The 20,433-nt window shown below is 40.3% G+C and overlaps 2 protein-coding genes across 8 annotated transcripts in view; one reads left to right on the top strand and one right to left on the bottom strand.

The window, feature by feature from the left end:
* The first annotated feature begins 2,877 nt into the window (after window positions 1–2,877).
* On the top strand, window positions 2,878–18,182 carry USP50 (ubiquitin specific peptidase 50). Of its 3 annotated transcripts, XM_067305683.1 has the most exons (9): window positions 2,878–2,968; window positions 3,291–3,368; window positions 7,246–7,452; window positions 7,683–7,878; window positions 9,941–10,147; window positions 10,690–10,832; window positions 11,959–12,091; window positions 13,111–13,312; window positions 17,577–18,182. In XM_067305683.1, exons 3-8 carry the CDS (start codon window positions 7,310–7,312, stop codon window positions 13,294–13,296), a joined length of 1,008 nt encoding a protein of 335 aa, XP_067161784.1. In that variant the 5' UTR covers window positions 2,878–2,968; window positions 3,291–3,368; window positions 7,246–7,309; the 3' UTR covers window positions 13,297–13,312; window positions 17,577–18,182. The 3 variants fall into 3 exon arrangements, with proteins under 3 accessions (XP_067161784.1, XP_013812600.1, XP_013812598.2); XM_013957146.2 differs by lacking the exon at window positions 17,577–18,182 and having other exon boundaries at window positions 13,111–14,526; XM_013957144.2 differs by lacking the exons at window positions 2,878–2,968; window positions 3,291–3,368; window positions 17,577–18,182 and adding an exon at window positions 5,483–5,503 and having other exon boundaries at window positions 13,111–14,526.
* The window catches only part of USP8 (ubiquitin specific peptidase 8), a 26,181-nt gene continuing 19,999 nt past the window's right edge, over window positions 14,252–20,433 (bottom strand). For all 5 annotated transcript variants that reach the window (XM_067305682.1, XM_067305680.1, XM_013957142.2 and 2 more), the window contains 7 exons: window positions 20,047–20,309; window positions 19,003–19,215; window positions 18,317–18,527; window positions 16,490–16,726; window positions 15,818–15,960; window positions 15,293–15,425; window positions 14,252–15,073 (listed from right to left, as the gene is read on the bottom strand). In XM_067305682.1, the coding sequence (XP_067161783.1) occupies window positions 14,888–15,073; window positions 15,293–15,425; window positions 15,818–15,960; window positions 16,490–16,726; window positions 18,317–18,527; window positions 19,003–19,215; window positions 20,047–20,309 (1,386 nt within the window). In that variant the 3' untranslated portion in view covers window positions 14,252–14,887. The remainder of the gene's footprint in view (window positions 15,074–15,292; window positions 15,426–15,817; window positions 15,961–16,489; window positions 16,727–18,316; window positions 18,528–19,002; window positions 19,216–20,046; window positions 20,310–20,433) is intronic.

Below are 20,433 nucleotides of genomic sequence, written 5' to 3'. Positions count from 1 at the left end.
AGGAGTGTGCTTTCTGCTTGGTATTGTAGTGACTGCGGCCTGAATTCTCTGAAAAGTTGAAAGGAACAGAGAAGGTTGGGGACGCATATAAGACCTGGAGTGTTTCTCAGTGGTTTTACGTATTTCCGTATGTCTTCCTGGCTTGAATGCTGGCTTACTCTGTAAGACTTGCAGGTTTCTCAAAACTCTAGCTGTCTCTAAATTAACTTGAGGAAAAAAAAAAATTGCAACTTTAGAAATGGTCTTTTCCTCCTTCAGACCAGCAGAAAAAAATAAATATCAGCTTTCTTCAGGGAAGCCTTTGGAAAGATATGATGGCAAAGAAAAGAATTTGTTTGAAGAAGTGGTCGGCCCTTGTTAGGATAATACCTTGTTCTATTGGCCTCCTGTTTTTTAAAAGTAGGCTGTAGGAACATCAAAATTGCCTGTGTAAATGAGCTTAATTTGGCTGACTGCATCAGGAGTGTCATTCCTCTGCTGAAATCTCATCACTCTTGAAGTGCATGTCCATCCCTGCCTGTGAATAGAGAAGAGATTGTGACCCTTTAGCTTTAAGTGTCCTGTAGGTTGAAGAGGAATAAAGTAGAAGTACCACTGAACATGGGAGAGCTTCTGTTAACTATTCAAAACCAAAACATCAGCATATATTCTAGTTTTTAAATACAGGAATACTAATTCAAACTTTTTCCAATTATTTTTAGTAAAAATCTGAAGTGCTTCAATAATTTTCAAACTAAAGCGATATTTAACTCATTTAAGGAATATTTCCTATATAGGGAAATAGGAATAGGTAAGTTGTGTTGTCAGGTGGTTTTGATTTCTCCCACCATCCTCAGAATATTTTCATTAGAAGAAAAACCCTTTGAATCCAGGTTAAACTGAATGTTATGTACTTGTAGACTGGTGTTGGTTGCTTATGTAACTTCTGTTTTAAAATGCACTTTAGTTTTCTCTCGCATCCATATTTCTTCATGCAAGTCATCTCAAATATTCTGGTATGCTAATTGAATCTTTTAAGTAATGCATCACATTCAGCACTGACTGCCCTATTGCAGCATTTAGGTGCTGAAATATTTCAGCGCAAAACAATCACGAGTACATTGTGGCAAAATCACAGACGATGAGTCTCTTGGGGACCTGGTTTCCTAGCACTGGTCAGCAGCCATGTGATCGGGAAAAGGAGGCATTCGTTTTTCCCCCCGAACAGCATCTCACTTAATGCCACACTGCTTACCGCTGCAAGAATTTGAAAGGGAAAAAGCTTGCAGCTGGAAACATGGTAGTAACAGTTCAAGTTGTATACTGGTAAGAGATCAATTTGGGAAAAAGTACAAAACAAAACAAAAAGCTTCTGAGAACAGCTGGTGATTTAGTATTTCTTCTTTTACAGCTAACTCTCTTGCAAGTAATCTGTTTTGTGCCAAGAGTAACAGGAGGTTAATTCTAAGCCCCTGAGCTTGCAGTAGGTAGTACAGATGTGGATTTCTGTACCACGTGTTACACTAAAAGTAATAGAATCAAGGTCTTGATGTGGGTTCCACAAGAAGTAGGAATAAGCATACATTTTTGGGTTCTAGTATGAGGCATTTTAGCATTGCTGGGTTGAGTACTAAAATTCAGCTATACTGATTGTAGTATTTTAAAAATACTGACTATATTTCAGGATTTTAGTAATTTAGAATTCTCAATGCAAATTTTGTTGTACCTGCATGAGAGCTATTATAGTTTGAATTTAATATAAATAGCTTTTAAGTGTTTCCCAGTAATAGTTTTGAAAAGTTTTTAATGTTGCCATCAACTTGTATTTGAACTTAGTACTTGCTTTTCAATATATTTCTTCAAGTCATCTTTCTTTTTCTTTTTTCCAGTTCTTCAAGTACAGTTACTTTCAATAAGAACATCTTTAAGAATTAGTGAAAGCTGAAACAGTGTTTGTTAATGCTCTGAACTGCTAAATGTTTTGCAGTGTCATTGTTTTGCATCCTATACAAGACAAAAAAATTTTTTTCTTCCCTCTATCTACCTTTCTTGGTTTGTTTTACAACACATCTTAATTAGTATTTCAAACAGAATTTTAAAATAAATTTATTTAGGAGTTGGCCATAGTCCCTCTGTTCTGTGCTGTCCTTATAACCTGTCCGAGAAGTTCATATGGAGCAACACTGATGCACTGGGACTTCTGTATGTAACAGACAAGAATTGCAAAATCATGATATTTTGAAGCCTTGTAATCAAACACATTCGCTCAAAATGAGACTTCAATACACCTTCTAGATGCTGAGTTTCAAAATACATCAAAGGTGTCCATGTTCTGTACACCAGTCTGCTGCTAAGAAACAAAGCTAAGTTCTTGGTCGTTTGGTTGGGTTTTTTTAACATGCTATTTTAATGTTTTTCATGCACTTTTTTTGTGCTGCTTAGAACTTCTTTCCTAGTGTTAAGACATGCCTTTTGGGGAAATTTGCAAGTAAATATTAAGTATTTTCTAGGAAAGGCTGTTTTAATGGATGGCTGATCAGGTGTCTACACACAGCAGCGTTCACCAGCATGACAGAAATAGGTCCTGGAAAAATACTTGACTAGAAATACCTAGATCTGTACCACAGTTAGCAGCACAGCAATGCTGTTGCTCTAAATGTTTGGCTCTGCTCACACTTGTCACTAATAAAATGAAATTGTTAGTGAAATCAAGATGCAATTTCTTTGTATTGACTACAGTGGGGCCGGAATTTCAGTATATTAAATTACTCTAGAAAATAACGTAGTTGCTTGCACTAATACATCGCTGTAAACGTAAAGTTCAGGAGCAATCTGTAGACATTAAACCTTTGGGTGTTTTAATTTATTTTTGTGTATTTGCTTTTTCATATCAGAGGATGAGAACATGCAGCCTGGTACCAGGAGCTTTCCAAGAAAACCAAGGGATAAGTTCCCGATGTGGAGATTTCAGATGAAATGAGCAGGAAAGGTAAGATGTGCAGGGCTTACAGAGGTAATTATCATTTTATTAGTAATAATGAAATCTATCTCAGTATTATTTAACCTTGTAGAAGGGTAAAGACAGCAACTGATACCAAAACCCACCAGAAACTAATATCAACAAATCCAGATGGTGGCTTCCCACGTTTGTGCCGTATCGCTATATCATCACTCATGCATGCACGCAGTCACGTGAGCAGTGTTGGAGGTGGAGGGGAAGCCCCAACAACTGCTGAGGGCTGTTGGGTGGGGGGAGAGGAGGGTTAGGATAGGTGCTTCTTGAACAGTACTTGACAAACTCTTTTTTGCAGGGTGCTTTGGAGTCAAGATAAATGGCGAGCTGATTATTTTCTAAGGTTGAAACTTCTGGCTTTCCCTTGTCAAAAGATGTAAGTAACAACCGTTGCAACTGGTTGGCAGCCGTCTCTCCTGGTGTTTCCCCCAAAATGGATTTACTGAGGGGAAAAAAGCCACCTGTCAGAAGTGACAGGAGGCAGGAAGGATCTTCCTCTTCCGTCGTACCCTTGCCGCAGTTGAGCAGTAGATCTTTTCCTGCAGAGATCTGCTAACGTTTTGCTCAAGTCAGATGTTTGTGGTCATTCCTCAGCCTGTGCTACAGCCTTAGCTCAGCCTTTCCCCGAGTTTAGATAAAATCTCCAACTTCTTCCATCTCAGAGGAGTATCAGTCAGTATGTTCTTGTTAAGTCCATATTAGAAAACATGATATTTCTTTCTAGTACCAGACTAATCAGGAAGTCTTAGAGTAAGATTTATTTAATAAATAATGCTGTTATTTTGCACTTTGGATTCCACCTGGATTCCAAACTGGGACCAGATGCTTTAATGACTCTTCTTATCAAAAAGAAGATAAAACTAGGAAAATATCAAGAGTTGTCCTATAGAATACAGAGCATATATAAGTGGCTAAACTACAGTGAAGTAAAATGAATTCCTTACATGGATTTTTTTTGTCTATTCTTGATATTTTCTCCAATGTTCCAACTATCCTAATTTCTGCTTGAATTTTATTTCTGTAATCATGTGCATTAGAGGTTCATTCATCCTTCCTCCCCCAGGCCCAGGAGCTGCAGGAACACTGGAAATGCTGTGATAGAAACGAGATGAGGGCTCCATCACAACAGGCTCTTGGAGAATTAGCAAAAGGACGATGCTTGGTGTAACCTCAGCTCTGTGTAGGCTTCAGTCTAGACCTGCACAGCAACAGGAATAGAGTGCATAAATGCATGTGTCATGGAAATGACTGGTGCATTTCAATTATCCGAAATGAAAGAAGCTGCTGCAGTTGCTTTTCAACAGGCCTTTTTATAAATCCATATCACTTACTTGTCTCTGGAGTCCTCTGTAGCACTTTGACAAAGTACCTCTATGTAGGCTCAAAAAAATTGCAGCCCAAGGGGGGAAAAATACATTGTACTTTGATTTCATATTCTGCATATTTGAACAGACTGAATACGCATCTAGTAAGACTGAAGTCCCAGTTAGTTGAGGTTGTTCAACAAAATGTAATTTCAAAAAGTATTTCAGGGTGGGGGAAAAAAAGGTGTAAATTTATGTACCTATTTGTAAATATTCAAGTATATGTATATCTTTGTTAAAAGTTTAATCCACAGGTTTTTAGTCTATATTTTGAAGCATTTGAAACTCTGGGTAAAGTACCTATACTATTCCAGATCCAGTTACAAAATTGTACATCAGATTTTGAATATTAGGAGTGCGTGTGTGTGTGCGCTTTTATGTTTCAGTTTGCAGATACGCAGCTTAGGAGATTAATAGCAATGACGGCATATAAACTGTCCAAAGAGCACTGAGAGACATCTTTTGCCTGAAGCTTAACAAATAAGATAATTTAAGGATTTTTTTTTTTTGGGGGGGGGGGGGGTTCCCTGTGCCTCTACTGTGGGGACCTGTTATTTCTGGGTCCCAAATTGTATGTTAAATAGGGAAGATCTGCTGCTCTCTAATGATGTATGAAATTCAGAGATCAACCACATTGCTCCATTAGCTAATTTAAAGGACACTTCTGCCACTACCCCTTTTCTCCCAGAAAATCTTAAACCACAGATGGTTTTCCCAAACGCTAGCAAACTAATTCCAAACGATGCTTTAAGGCCGTTCCAGCCACCTCGCTTTTACAGTAAACCTTCTCAGCCATCACCACCCTTCCATTGGCGCAGGGAAACTATAAAAGCCACCAAAACCAGCGGCCGGCACTAGCAGAGCCGGGCCGGGCTGCAGCTCTGCCCAGCGGAGCCGCGAGCCCGCGGGCGCTGGGGGCCGGAACGCGGGAACCCCGGAGCGTCACAAAGCGGAGCCGGGCGCCGCGGAGCCCCTGGCTGTGGGGCCGCCGCGCCGGGCGCTGCCGCGGGGCAGAGCAGGGCTGACATGAGGAGGACAGGGTGAGCGGCGGCTCCCCGGCCCGCGGAAGGAGCGGGCGCTCCGTGCGGCAGCAGATGGCTTCCCAGGCACCGGCCGCTCCCGACGACCTCGATGTGTTTTACCTTCTGTGAGTCTGCGTTTTGTGCCGCTCTCTGCCGGGGGTGACCCCAAGAGATGGGACTGAGTGTTTTCACCGGGCACTGAGCTGTAGGAGCAGCCGATCGGAAATGCTGGCTCTATCGTTACTGAAGCTTAGCAGGAAACGGCCAGTGTTGAGGTTATGTAGGTGTTAGATGATAGAAAACGGCTGCCAGTATGGGAGAGCTCTGGCAAGGGGAACTTGGGCAAGTGCTGTTGAGCTGAAGAGAAAGAAACGGTTTTCTTGTTTTACAAAATTTTTGAGATTCCTTTTTTTTTTTTTTCTGACCCCTCTTTCTGCGTAAAATAGTAGCCCTTAACATTTTCTTCAAGAGAAGCAACATCAGCAAGTGTATCTGGGTTGTGCAGGATTTGTATCCAACCTCTCTTCTGCCTAACTGGGGACGGGGACAACTTGGTTCTGCACATACAAACTCTTTTGCAGCAAGAGAACAAATCTATTAAAATTTCTTAATGTGAATTAAGTAAGGTTCTAAGGAAAATGTCTAGAGAGCCACCTGTTTACAGCAGCATGCTGAACGCAACCTATGGTTTGGGGAAATATGTAAGTACCATACTTACTAAGGAAACAAAATGATATGTGTTTTGTAGGGAGAAAGGCTTAGTATAACCATTTACAGCTGGCTCTGCTTTCTGACTGATCGTGCATGGAGTCAGAGTGAGTGGAGTTTTAGGAGTAACTCTAAAGTAACTCCCAATTTTAGGAGTTTTAGTAATTCCTAATTTTCGAGATTACTTTAAAAGCTCAGGTCTTTAAATGATACCTGTTAATGAGGTATTCACCATTTTGGGAATAGCTGAGCGCTGAAAATATGAAGAAATGGTTTGTGAAATACTAAACAGGACAAGAGAAAACCAGCTCTCTTAAAATGAGACTTAAAATTGTAAGTTCGGAAGTTACTTGGATGGGAGGAAACCACTGATAAAAAGATAAAGAGGAAACCTGTGTCCATCCTCCCAGTTAATGATGTGCTGTCACTGCTGTTTTCAGTGAGGAAGGATCATTTAATTCACAGTAGCACTGCCATAAACTGTGTATTTCTTCTGTCTTTAACATGGAAGAAGGTGGGTGTGGACCTTGTATGCACTTGTTGGTTCAAGCTTTCTGCCAAAATTCTAACTTTGGCTTACGTACAAGGTCCAAAATTAGTTACTGACCTTGAGAATTCCCTGATTGTTTATTCGCTGTCTCCTTGTCCGAGGCTCAGTCCTTAACGTAGCCGTCCTTTTACTCTGTTTGGGATAAGTTTCAATGGATTGCACTTGCTGCGTTCGACAAAGTGGCCGCGTGGCTCTTCCCAGCGGTGCTGCGGGAGGCCGTTTGCAGCGCCCCAAAGTCGAGGGGTTGAACCAGAACCTCTGACCGGGGAACCGGGGCAGATATCAGGAGCTGGCAGAAGTGAGAAATAAGCATGCAGGCAGGGAGGGGAGGCTTTGCTGCAGGTCGTCCCGATGGGACAGAGGAAAGGATGATAAATACCAGAGACGGATGCTTTTGCTACCTAGATGCTAATGGTGTGGCCCATATTGTTTTTTATGCTTAGCAGGTCTTTTCCACTATATTAGCTCAATGAAAGCAAATGTGAATGTGACTTTTAACGATTGATGCAGCAGGAAACGTCTCCTCAAGACAACGCCAGTTGCTCAGACGTAATACAAAATGCTTTGTAGCATGTTAGCTTTCCACTGTTGTGTGTTTATCCCCGACAGCTGGAAATGCAGCTCTGTTTGCTTGGGGAACTTGAGGGATTCCAGCAAGGACTCGCTCGACGAGATGAACCACCTGTACCAAGGGCTCACTGGCCTGCAAAACCTGGGCAACACGTGCTACATGAACGCCGTTTTGCAGTGCCTCTGCAGCATGTCGCCCCTTGTGGAGTATTTCCTCTCGGGAAAGTATGTAACGGCCCTGTGCAAGTAAGTTGATTTATTCACACTACTTGTGCTTTTTTTTTTTACTGTCATTGCTGTCTCACTGATGATTCCTACTACTTTCTAGTATTTGCAAAAACCCTCGAACCAAATGACAGAGGCCATCAGAGTTGTACCCATATGTATTTTCTAAGTTTGTCTATTATGTTCCCATTTGGAAGGAGAGCCACCGCATTTTCATACTTTACCTGAAGCTTTTGTTTATTTTTCCCAAGGGAGAACTGCGAGTCTGTGACTGCCTTTGGCTATCTGATGTCTGACATGTGGCTTGGAGAGTTTGACTGCGTTTCCCCAGAGGTTTTTCGGTTGGTCCTGGGGGAGCGGTACCCAGCGTTTACCAAGCGGACTCAGCAGGATGCGCAGGAGTTTCTGATCTGCGTGCTGAACGAGCTCCATGAGGCTCTCAAGAAGGTGAGAGCCCCGCTGTGACCTTTGGGGCTGTCGCTCTGTTTGCTCTTCGCATTTCATCATTTCCAGCTTAGCGTTTCATGCAGTAATCCCCTATTCTCCTCCTCCTCCAAACTGCATGTGATGTGGCTGCTAAAATTGTCCTTTTCTTCCTTTGGTCCGCAGCCACGTGCACGCAGTGGTTCCTTGGAAAGCTTCCCGTCTCAGGCCACCTCAGATTGCAGCCCCTCATCTACATGCTAAGGCTATCTGTAGTTCCCTCTTACTCACCTCTCAGCTCTTCTTTTTCTCTCGTTGCTCCTCCTGTGCTTTATATTTTTTTTCCTCTATTCCTCTTCATCTGCCTAAAATCTTCATGTCTGCCAAGCCCATGTCCATCTTTTTTCTTCTTCCAGATCCTCTGATAAACAGCTTTGCTAGCAATTACGTGTCTACCTCCTGCTTGTCCTGAACATTATACTTTTATTCCATTTCTCTGCGAAAAGGGGTTTATCTTGCTCTGCCTGTACAGCAGCTGAAGTAATACCATTTTGGAGTCAAATTCTGTGACAATACTAAATACTAGCTTACACAGCCAGTGGGTCTGTTTTAAGTCCACCATACTCTTTCACAGAAGTTAGTAGTTTGTCAACGCTGCTTTTCAGGATTACGTTAGAAGAAGACGTGGTAAACTGCACAAGAAAAACACGTCATGGTGGATCCTCTGCCCTCTGTCGCAGCTGGCTTGGGGCTGCCGAGGGAAGGGGCTGGGAAGAGAGAGACCTCCAAGGTGCTGCCAGAGTGAATTTGTTGTAAAAGTAGTGAGGGGTGATTCCTACAGCAGAACAGTGCATCTGCCCAGGGAAGAGGAGGCCGGTAGGTGAGGATAATGAAGAGTCTGGAGAGAAAAAGAAAAAAAAAAGCGCAGCTAAGAATTGCTGAGCAAGTGAACAAGTCAGAGCTCGTCCTTTTTAGGGGACTGGAGCATCTCTCTTATGAGGAAAGGCTGAGAGAGCTGGGCCCGTTTAGCCTGGAGAAGAGAAGGCTGAGAGGAGATCTTATTAACGTGTACAAGTATCTGAAGGGAGGGTGTCAAGAGGATGGAGCCAGACTCTTTTCAGTGGTGCCGAGCGACAGGACGCGAGGCAACGGGCACAAACTGAAACGCAGGAAGTTCCATCTGAACATGAGGAAAAACTTTTTCACTGTGAGGGTGACAGAGCACTGGAACAGGTTGCCCAGAGAGGTGGTGGAGTCTCCTTCTCTGGAGATATTCAAAACCCGCCTGGACGCAATCCTGTGCAACGTGCTCTAGGTGACCCTGCTTGAGCAGGGGGGTTGGACTAGATGATCTCCAGAGGTCCCTTCCAACCTCAACCATTCTGTGATTCTGTGATTCCAAGACAGACTCATGTTTGACGTTACATGCGAGGAGCTGCTGGGATGGCAGGGGAACTGTTCTGGGTAACCTAAGCACAGCGTACGTCTGTGTGTAATCAAGGCCACCAAGCTAATAGGTAGCTGGAAGGAGACGCTGATAAATAGCACTGGGAATAAAACAGTTCGAATACTGGTTATGCTTACTTGCCCTTTTATCTTGACCCGTTATCTAGTTCTTTACAAACCAAACCACAGCTCTGGACAGTACTTGTCAGTATTGCTGCAACCTATGAAAACCCTGGGACTTTATAATGAGTTCACAGACACCTAATGATTAACTGTCAAGTTGCAAGAGCCTGTCCCCTGCCAAGCGACAAAAGGATGTCAGCTTGCGTTCATGAACCATGTTTTATTCAGTTAAGATCTTAGTAATATGGAGCATGAAATATTATAGATATAAGAGACTATTTAAAAACAGTCTTACTGCCCATAGACTCTTCTCAAAGAATTGTTAAGTACATGGAGAAAATTTCAAGAGGCCTGGCATGTAGTAGCTGTCATTCATTCTCACTTTCTTTTGCAGGTTTGATTGTCAAGACACATGAAATACTTTATCTTGTGACCATTAAAACCCTGTGAAGACACTTGTGAAACAGTTGGTTATCTACATTTTATTTTATTTATTTATTTTCCCCCCCCTGTATAGTCAAGCAGCAGAAGATGCCAAGGAAGCACAACTGGTGCAAGAGAAAGCAGAGTGACTGTCAGTGAAACATCTATTATCACACAGTTATTTGAGGGACAACTCAGTTACGATATTACGTGCCTGGAATGCGAGACCACCACCGACAAACCTGAGATCTTCACAGTTCTTTCTCTTCTCATCCCCTCTGAGAGCGCATGCTCTCTACAGGTAGGACTTCTGATACATCCCCAGATTGTTGGTCTCTGCTTGACATGGGAATAGGAGGCTTAGACTAATACATGTCGTTAAAAAGATGCAGGTTTTTAGGTACTTTGGTCCCCTGGGACCTAAAGGATATTCTTTAGATTGGTATCAGGTCCTACGATGAGTGGAGGTTTCTAAGCCAGTCTCTGGCCTGTGCAGCTGGTGACAGTGTGGGAGGATTGCTCCTGAGCTGCTACAGGGTGAAGGACATTAGAAGAATTGTTCAAAAGCAGCTGTGAAGATTTTTTCACTTACTAAAATATTTCCACAACTGAGGGAAAAAAAGAAGTCAATGTTGGCGGCTTTGTGTTCTGAGCATTGTCCTGACGTCGGCCACGCTATATCACACTTCGATTTGCAGAAGCAACGGGTAGAGAAGGGAGCTCCAGAAGATGGCAAACCCATCTCTGACCTTGCTTGGAGTCTTCAGGGGTGGAGATCCGATTGATCAAATGATTGTGGTTTTCTTTTTTTCTTTTTCTTTTTTCTTTTTTTTTTTTGGACAGGACTGTCTCAGATGCTTCTTTCAACAAGACACACTGACTTGGAACAACCAAATCCATTGTTCCTGGTGTGGGACAAAACAAGATGCTGCAGTAAAGGCCAACATAACCAAGGCACCAAAGATAATTATTTTTCATTTAAAGAGGTACAGCTACATATGGTAGGGATTTGTGAGACATGGAGGACAAGCACTTGTATTTAGATAAAAATCACTACAACTAGATCTTTTTAGTACTGTTGAGACCTGGAAACTAAAACACCTGCCATACATGCAAGTTGCATTTCTGAAATCTCAGAAAATGTGTTTTGCCTTTTTCTGTACTGCAACCCACTGAATTGCTCTCTCAGAGCATTTGCTCTCTCTTCTCCCTCCCAGGAGAAGGAAAAACTCCATGGAGGGTGATTGAATACATAATAGTACAGCAGTACCTATGGTCAGGAGTGTGAATACTAGTTCCTGTAGCAGTTTGGAGAGTTTGTGACTATGTTCTGAGTGTAAAACTAAAACTGGGTGTTTTGCTTGTCCTTAATGCAGTTAAGACATTGCGTTTTTGTTTCTCCCTTAACCAAATCAGGTCTAACATACAGCGCCGCAGGGCAGTGTAAGAGTTCCCACTTTGCTTACTTCACTACCCACTTGTAGTCAGTTATGCCAAACTTTGAAGAAGTTATTCTTTCTTATCAACTTCTCACTTATAAAAACAAAATTTACTCTGGGTACGGCTGGGCTTCCCAGACATGTGTTTATATAACAGAACTATGTTATCTAAAGCTAGTATTTAATTATTTCCCTTTTAACATACGCTTTCCTTGACATGCTGAAATTAACTTGTGCCCCCCCACCAAGCTGTAGCCCTTGGCCACACTATAAAAGATTTAAAGCGCAGCGTTGTAATCAAATGCTACAGAGTACAGCGGCGTGGAGCTTGGCAAGAAAGAAGAGTTGACAGTGATGGTGCAGTCCAAAACTTTTAGGACATGGTGACACTGATGCAGAGCTTTGACTTCTGTCTGCTCTTGGCACCTGTGTCCCTTTCTAATAACCAGAAGTGTCACGAAGCAAAATATTTTTTTTTTTTTTTGGGGGGGGGGTTAGTGCATTTTCTGGCAGTTTACAATAATACTTAACAGGAATATAGGGCTTTCTGTTTGAAAATGCTGGGTAGTCAAGCATGGTTTATTCCTTCCCTTTTATTAGGGAAGTCATTAAAGAAACTCCCACAAGACTGAAGATGACCATTATTCAAACTAGTTCAAATTTTTTATTTCAGGTTTGACTGTCAAGGCAACTACAAAAAGAAACTTTTAACTGACATTTGCTATCCACTCAGCAACCTGGACCTCTCTCCGTACAGTTACCCGTTCTTCCACAGGAACGCCAAGTACAGCTTGTGTGCCGTCGTGGTGAGCGTTGCCTTCCCTGCTTTAGTTGTAGTGCTCTGCCTAACGCAGTGGATGAGGTCTGTGTTAGTTTGGTCTTGGTCAGAGCAATAGCTGTCTCTGTTCCAGGCACTTAAAAATTCAGAGGCTTAAAAAACAAAACCAAACAAAATAACAAAAGCCCTAACCCTACTCTGGCTCCACATATGAGTGTGTCTGTTGAGCTGAAGTGCTTCCTAAATAAAAGTGTCGGTAATAATAAAAACCAACACGTTTTTTTCATTAGTGAGAAGGTGCTACACTCCCTAATGAAAATACTGCATTTGGTTGCCTTTTATAGTGGCAGTTAGAGTCTGTGTGAGAGCGTGGGCCCAATTTGCTTGAGTAATAAGACACCAATGACATGGCTATAAAAGAGTTTTAGTTTCAGAATTATAATTTAGCATATTTAAAAGTAATATTAAACTTGTACATATGCTCCTAATGTACATTTTCCCCCAGGGCTGTGAATTTTTCATGCATGCAAATCCTGATGTTCCACGAACATCGTAATACAGTAACAGTATGTAACCAAAGAGGAGAAATGTTATCACCCACCTCTCCCTCCCCCCCCCACCCAAATCCCAGTTTTAGAAAGTGTGCACTCCTGCCAAATAATGCCTAGTTGCAGGCTCCTCAGCCTTTCCAGTGTAAACTCAAACCGATCCTGCATGGATCCTTGTCTGTAAACAAGGAATAAGCAGCCTCTTCTTCACTCATGGCAAGTTACGACCTGCTTATAGTGACCCATATCAGGACTGCTAGCTGGGTTGCAAATCTAATATTGCAAAATAGAAAAGCATAATCATCATCTATGAAGTGTCTGTTTGCTCTGTTTTAAAGCATTTATTTGAATTAATAATCCTCCTTGTAGGCCAAAGGGAGCTAGAATCTTCTCTCCCACCTCTCCCAAGTGCAATTAAAAAAGTGATTACTAATCCCTAGCTTTGGCTCTAAGGAGAGGAAGAGCCTTCTGTTGTAACGAACCGTATTGTTTGTTACAGAACCACTTTGGATTTCTGGACGGTGGCCACTACACGGCCTTCTGCAAGCACTCGGTCACCAAGAGCTGGTACAGCTTTGATGACTCACAGATCACTGCGATCCCAAACTTCTCAGTGCAGACTGCTGCAGCTTATCTTCTGTTCTACACCTGTCAAGCCTTCTCTGCACCCACAAAAAGCCGCTAGCAGTGAAAGACTAACAGTGAGTAAGCTAGTGATCCAAGTTCATTGGCAGTGTTAACTCAGTCCTGTTTCACCAATAAACTACAGTATTTGCATTACTGGATAATCTGTTGTGGTCTTTTAGGAAGTAATTTCTAGAGAGACCTCTGGAGTTTCAGCTTCCAAGTCCATTAAGGAACATATACCAGTTCCATTTGCCTATAGTCTAGCATTTATGTTTTCCATGACAAAATTCATACATCCCTCAAAAGAAGATAAATGCTGAGTAGATAGAAGCACTTGATACAATTTAAACAACAGAGAAACAAGATTTTTCAGGTGTTGTTTTAAGCTCCCTGACAGCAGGCTACTAAGGTGAAAGCACATGACCAGACCACTGGGGCATTTGTTTTGGAAAACAGCAGGGGAGGAAGCAATCACTAAAGTAAAGACAGAAAAAGATGCTATTATCCTATTGTCATTTTTGTCCCTCTAGCATCTCAAATGCATTCCCAGGTTGTAAGCTCCTGGAAAACAATCAATCAATCAAACCTGCTCTTAATTCCATCAGCAAGATGCATGGGTGTAGACAGATTAAAAGCCTCAGACTAGGATTTAAGATTTATGAAAGCCATCCTAATCAGGGAAGGCAAAAATCAAGCCAAATACAGATCAGAGAAATGTGTGAGATAGATACAACTAAAATATTTGTCTAAAAGTGGGTTAGTTTCTAAACTAAGTATTTTTTTCATCTGAAGAATCTCCGAACTTTGCGAACATGAGTTAGACTGTCATTATGTAGAATCCTGACCACTACAGACAGAGTAGAGAATGAAAACAAACCTAAATGCACATTTTAGAGAATATTTTTTAAATCATTTCTTCATTAAGGTTTTTAATGCATGTGTACATGAAATTATATAATAAAAAATTAAAAAGGAAAATCTTGTTTGTTTAGAATAACTGAAGTGCACAAATATTGACAAAAGCTAACAGAAAAATACAGTTCTGCTTTTTTATTAAGTAGTGTTGCAATTACTTAGAACTGGCAAATAAAAGCAATCCTCTGAGTTTTAGAGATTCTCACAAAAAGGATGACATTTTATTATATACATAGTTTTGATGTGCAAGTATGCAATCAATATGTACACTTACATTCCTAACTGTTTACATCGTTCTAGAGTATTCACAGTAGAATCAAGCTTAAGGTTAGAAATGTGAAAAGGCCATAACAGTGAAAGGAAAAAAAATAAATCAAGATATGCCTTGGGATTTTAAGACATCTTAAGCTACTTCTTATTAATAGATTTCAAATGACTGGGTTAGAATTTAATTTCGGAGCAGGCTAAAAATATAGCTGTTTTTAAATAAATGGTAACGCAAGTATGCTTTTTAAATGGTTTCACAGATGGCGGTATTACCACAAGCGTTATTAATCAGTCTTCTGCTTTAAGCAATAGTACTGACCAGAAAGAGCTTGCTGCAGAGAAGCTGCTGCAACCATCCCCATGTTCTTTAAGTGACTACGTTTGTCACAATTTTGCATATTTATATGCATTCCCATAGCTATTTTGCTCTTATACAAAGAAAAAGAGTTTTCTTATCCCACACTGTTTTATGTGGCCATATCCACTGCTCGCTGTTCATAAGAAGTGTAAAAGAGAATATAAGCAGCTGAGGATTTCACAGATGATGCTGAGATCTCAGATACTTCATGGTCATCAAACTTAAACCAACGTTGTTTTGCAGCATTTTTGCAGTAGGCTGTGTAGTGTCCTCCATCCAACCCGCCATAATGATTCTGTAAAACAGAAGAAGAAAAGAACTGATGGCCTTGAAAGCTGCCATTTGTTCCCTGGTTAGGATAAGAAACTGGGATGTGAGATTTCTGACAAAATACCAAACAGTCTCTTAGGCCTACAATTTCATCTGCAACCAGGTAGGTGGCTTTGAAAGCCAGATGATCACACAGACTGACATAAAGACCAGGTGAATTCTGAAGTGTGACATGGTTACTTACTGATACTGAAAATAGATTGTATCTCTTCAAGTTATTCTTTGGACCAATAACGTACTGTGACAGGTCAAGAGTTTCCAATGGGAAATCTACAGAGCTTTGAAGTTTTTGCTTCCATCTTCCATCATAGGAAAATCTACAGAATTAAAAAGCATTATTATAAGTTACAGGTTGTTCACAAGCTATCAAAGAATGTTAAGCCGTGTTCATTCTCTGTTTTTAACCCAGACAATATCTCAACTAAAGATGAAACACAGTTTCACAGACAGCATTTGGCCCACAGTTCTGTTAATACTTGCACATGTATGTTTCTTAACATAGAAAATTCGAAAGGCTACTTGTAGAAGTATTTTGTGAATTACAGCCTAGTAAAACAGGCATCAGATGAAAAATAAAATTCTTGCAGCATTACAGCTGGAAACAATCTAGAAATTTCTCTAATTAAAAATGTTTAGCATTAGAAAGAGCAATCTCCATGAAAGCCTAGTCACTTCATTCTAGTTACTTTGTCACCACGCAATGCCATACCTTTTCAAGTGCACAAGAAGAACAGGTGGTAGTTTCCAAATTTCTATTTTTTTCAAAGAATCTCTTCGAGTTTTGCAATGGCTACAGTAAAATCTATTGTTATCAGTGAGCTTTTCCTCTTTGGAGAACAATCTAAGGCATTCCTAAAACAAAACAGGAAACACAGATTGTGAAGGGCAGGTGTTTAAGAAAGTATACCACAAATGTTTGTTTCCTATGGGGCTGTTAATTTGCATCAGTTATCTGCATGCCATGTTTTACAGAGATGAGGAAAGCTGAGTTCAGTCCATGTGCAGAAGTAATTTTTCCTGCATACATTAATTAGCCGCAAGTCTTTCAAAATGTACCAATGTTTTGTTTAAAAAACAAAAATACATTTATACTATGACCTACAAAGACAAATACTATACAGTCTTTTCTGCTGCTGTGACTTAAGTATTTCCATCTTGTTTGTATTTTAAAACTTTTAAGAAATGTCTGTTTTTTTTAAACTTTAGGAGAAATTAAAAAAATAGGGAAGACTCATGCTCATGTTTCAGGTTACTGTAAATTAAGCTGGAAATATTGACAAACCCTTTCAACAAGAGGTCGAGTAGAAGCAGCATCATAACAAAATCATGAAAAGAAGTGTTTTTACTGTGAAAGCTGTTTCCCTCTCTTGTGCCACCTTACCTGCAGCGTACATTTACTAGTGGATGCAAGTGGTAATGACAAATACATGAAAGCCTCAAAGGTCCGGGACTTCTTGTGACATGTAAGACACTGCACTGTAGATTTGAATTGGCCTTGAAAGAGTGCCACAATAATGGATTCGTTGAGCTGTTTGTGTTTGTGCCAAGCTAGTTCTGCTGCTCTGAAGTCATCAAGATGATCATTGTTTTCTTCCTTGTATCTCTTCCTGTTGTCAGCCTGGATAACAGAAATTTAAATACCTTAATCATATGTTAACATGTGAAAATAAAAAATTTCATCTATAGGCAAACATACCATTGAGCATTTCCAAAATTATTTAAACATGTCAGTGTAGCCATCTATTTCTTATCTAGTTACGTTTATTCTTTTGTTCTCTTCAGTACCTTTTACTGATACAGAATTAATTTCTACATTAATTCTGAATACTCATATTTCATTCTATTTCCTTCCACACAAGGTTCTAGTAACACAAACAGCAATATGTATCCACTATAAGTTAATTTAAATTGTGAAAAACTTCTGCTTTGAGACATTGATACTGGTTTCTCGCAAGAGTCATGTGCCATACCAGTAATCTGGTTCTGAAACGTTTTAGAAGTACCTACCTTGCCCTCAAATACTCATACTAGTCTCATGCTTCGCCTCCACCCACTAGCTTTCAGTAGTGATGGAATCTGCAAGGGAATGACAGATCACTTCCCCCAAAATTATTACTACTTGAAAATAGCTCTACTTTCTGAAAAACTAGATATGTATCTACCTCCAGTAACCTAGATTTGTGGACTAAAAGCAGTAAGGTAATAACTGTCATGATCACGAAGTAGAAAATATGTATGTTTTTGTGCATCAAGTGATGCTTACACGCTACAATTAACTTAAGCTAATGGACCATCGGGGGGTCATAAAAGTAAGGGGAGAAAACAACTGAGCAGCAAATAACTGAACATGATCTTATGCTGCTAGCTTTATTATAAATTCAATTTGATAGTAAAGTTCTGTTTAAGAAGTCTTTTTACTAATGCATAATGATCTACACTAGTTGTTTTAAACCTTTTTCTATTTGCAGGTGCTTATCACAGAGTTAAGGTTACAGCACAAAACTTGCTTCTCCTAGCAAGCTTCTCCTACCTTTAGTGGACTCCTGAGAAGATTTCTACAGGACTCAATGGCCAGTACTCTCCAGGCTGAAAACCTTTAGATTACATGTTCTCTAAGTACAAGGCATATGGTTCAATCATTCAAGGAGCCTGACAGGTGAAGACTCTGGGGGGTACCAGTACCCCAATGTCATGAAGATATCATCAAAGAAAAGGGTTTTCCCACCACAGCTCAGAAAACTGGAAGTAAATTGCTACCTAATCTTTGTCTTATTGTCCCTTCGTTCTGCAACCCACAGCACCTTTGGGCTCAGCCTCTTCAACTTCTTGGTCTGAAGCAGCTACAAAAGTTAGCCTCTACAAGGGACTCCTGACAGATGATGCAAAACTGAGTAGACCTCAGTACCTCCAACTCTACATAAATATAGGAAAAGCAAGCCATTTTAGCAACTGAGACCTCCCAGACAGAGCGAGGTCAAGGAAACAGGACTTGGCCTCTAACCAGCAGTGGAGAAGGTAAAGCCAGCAGAAAAGCTTGTTCAAGCATACCCAGAAGCTGCTTAAAAATATATATATATAAATAAATGTTTACATATTTTTGCTTTAGCACAAAACTTTTTTACTTAATTCCTCTTATGAAGTAAAAGGCTTTTAACTTTTCTCTTGATCATATGACAGATGTGTAATTAACTACAAGTGTATTACTTACTTTATTTAGGTCTTCATGCAAGCCATCCATTAGAAAGAGAAGCAATTCTTGGGAGTCCTGCTGGCTATACCCTGCAAATTGGTCATTAATCTTCCCAATAGTAATTTTAAAATCTTTTGGACTGATGTATTTATACTGTCCTGTCCACAAAGCTTTCATTATTACACCAAACTCTTCAGCCACTTCCCCTTTATGCCCCAGGAAGTTTGACCTGTACAATTAAACAGACATAAAATACAGTGAGCCATTCAAATAAGATTTTATTATTATGAATTCAAGACTTCATCCTAGTTTTAATGTAATTTCTTTACACCAAGAACAACTACTTGTAGGAGTGAACTAAAGTTTTTGTCTACTTTGGCACTATATAATTTACATACTATGTAATTAGTTCCATATTCAAAATTGAATTGGTGGAAGGTACAAATATTTTCAGCTTTTGTAAACTGCTACTCAGATATTTTGTTTGAGTCAGGAGACTCAATGTGGTGAGCACAATTTAAGTAAGATTGTTTAGTTAAGCCCATTTTGTCCCACATCTGAACTTGAAAAAACTCTCAAAGATTTGAAGTTAGTGTTTTCTTCCTTAAAACCTTAACCCCATTACAATTTTTTTTTAAATTAACGACTGTAAAGACATTCTTCCTTCAGCTGTAAATTAAAGGAGGAGAATAAGAGATCGTTACCTGTTAATATCATCTTGATATAAGTTTCTGTTAAAATAATCAGCCAGATGCGGTGCATTGCACAGACACTGTAATATGGAATTCATATAGCAAGTGTTCCCTAGATTACGAAGTCCTGTGAGAGCTGGTCCCGATCCCCCAAACACAGGATTGAGATTCCGAATTTGTGATGCAGAGAGTCTTGAAATTTCAGCTTTAGTGTAACAGATTGGTCTGTAAGGAGGAAATTATTATTTTTTTTTACCAGTCTCAGACTTGACACTGTACAAGGCACACTGTAGTGCTCCATTCTGTCACGCAGCGACCCAGTTGTCTTCTCATAGATCACTCTGAAGCTCTGAGAAGGCAGCACATTTTAGCCCTTGGAGTCACACGGCATGCCTGATGTCATTCAGCAGACTTCTCCAGCCAAGCAGCACCAGCGGGCTCTAAAGAGATCCCTGTTCCCACTGTCTGGCTAGAGAGGCAGTCTTGCAGCATCAATGGACACAGAAAAGCAAGACTCTGCACGTAACTTAACAGAACCATCCTCCCTCATGGGGAAATGAAATACCCTGTCACAGGAAGTCACCAAATGCTGTCATTTAAGGTATTGAAGACTAGTCAATGCAATAATGAGAAATCAATACATACTGGCCTATAAGGCAGCTGAGCTACAGACTAAACCAGTATTTTTTTTTTTTAATTCATGGATGAAAAATTAACTCTTAGCTGATTTAACTACTCAGTCTAAAAACTGAAACTCTTCATTTTACAAGTTGTCAGAAGCCTTAGCACAAATACCACCACATAAAAAGCAACTATTGACCAGTTAACACTGTGACCTCCAAAAATTCATGTTACTGAATGATAATTGCAGTAATTCTCAAAAGCGCCCTATACTTGGAACTTGTAGCGGTGAAATTTATGTCTGTCAGAGAAACTCTTGCATGCCTTTGTAAAGTACTTAGAAAATATTAATGGAATGTAGCTGGATAAAGACAAAGCAAGTCCTATACGCTATCATATTGCATGAATTGTGATGCTGTAACTTATGAAACCTACTTATTTTCACGATTGACTGCAGGGGTTACAGGAATTCTTTTCTTCTCTTCCTCCTGAATGGCTTGGGTTATATCTGGGGACGAGTAGGAGCGCTTCAGTTTGGAGTGTTCTTTTTCTCGTTCAGCAGTCACCTGTGGCTTGGGTTTATGGGTTGGTGGGGTAGATGGAGGAGTGGATGAAGGAGCCATTTCTGGTGGATACATATGAACAGTGTTTGTTGGCGAGTGATAATAACGAAAGGTTCCGGTGATTGGATCCAGAAACTTGGGAAAGAAAAACAAATTGTTTCAAAGCCAGGTAAAAATCCATCATTAACTTACTTACCTAGATATGAACTACTTTAAGAACAGTGCCTGAGTTTTTCAAACATTGAGATGTCACAGTAGT

Source organism: Apteryx mantelli, chromosome 15 (assembly GCF_036417845.1).
Source record: "Apteryx mantelli isolate bAptMan1 chromosome 15, bAptMan1.hap1, whole genome shotgun sequence".
In the NCBI taxonomy this organism is placed as follows: domain Eukaryota; kingdom Metazoa; phylum Chordata; class Aves; order Apterygiformes; family Apterygidae; genus Apteryx; species Apteryx mantelli.
The sequence above is the reverse complement of the archived record's forward strand: the minus strand, read 5'-3'. Positions and strand labels throughout refer to the sequence as shown.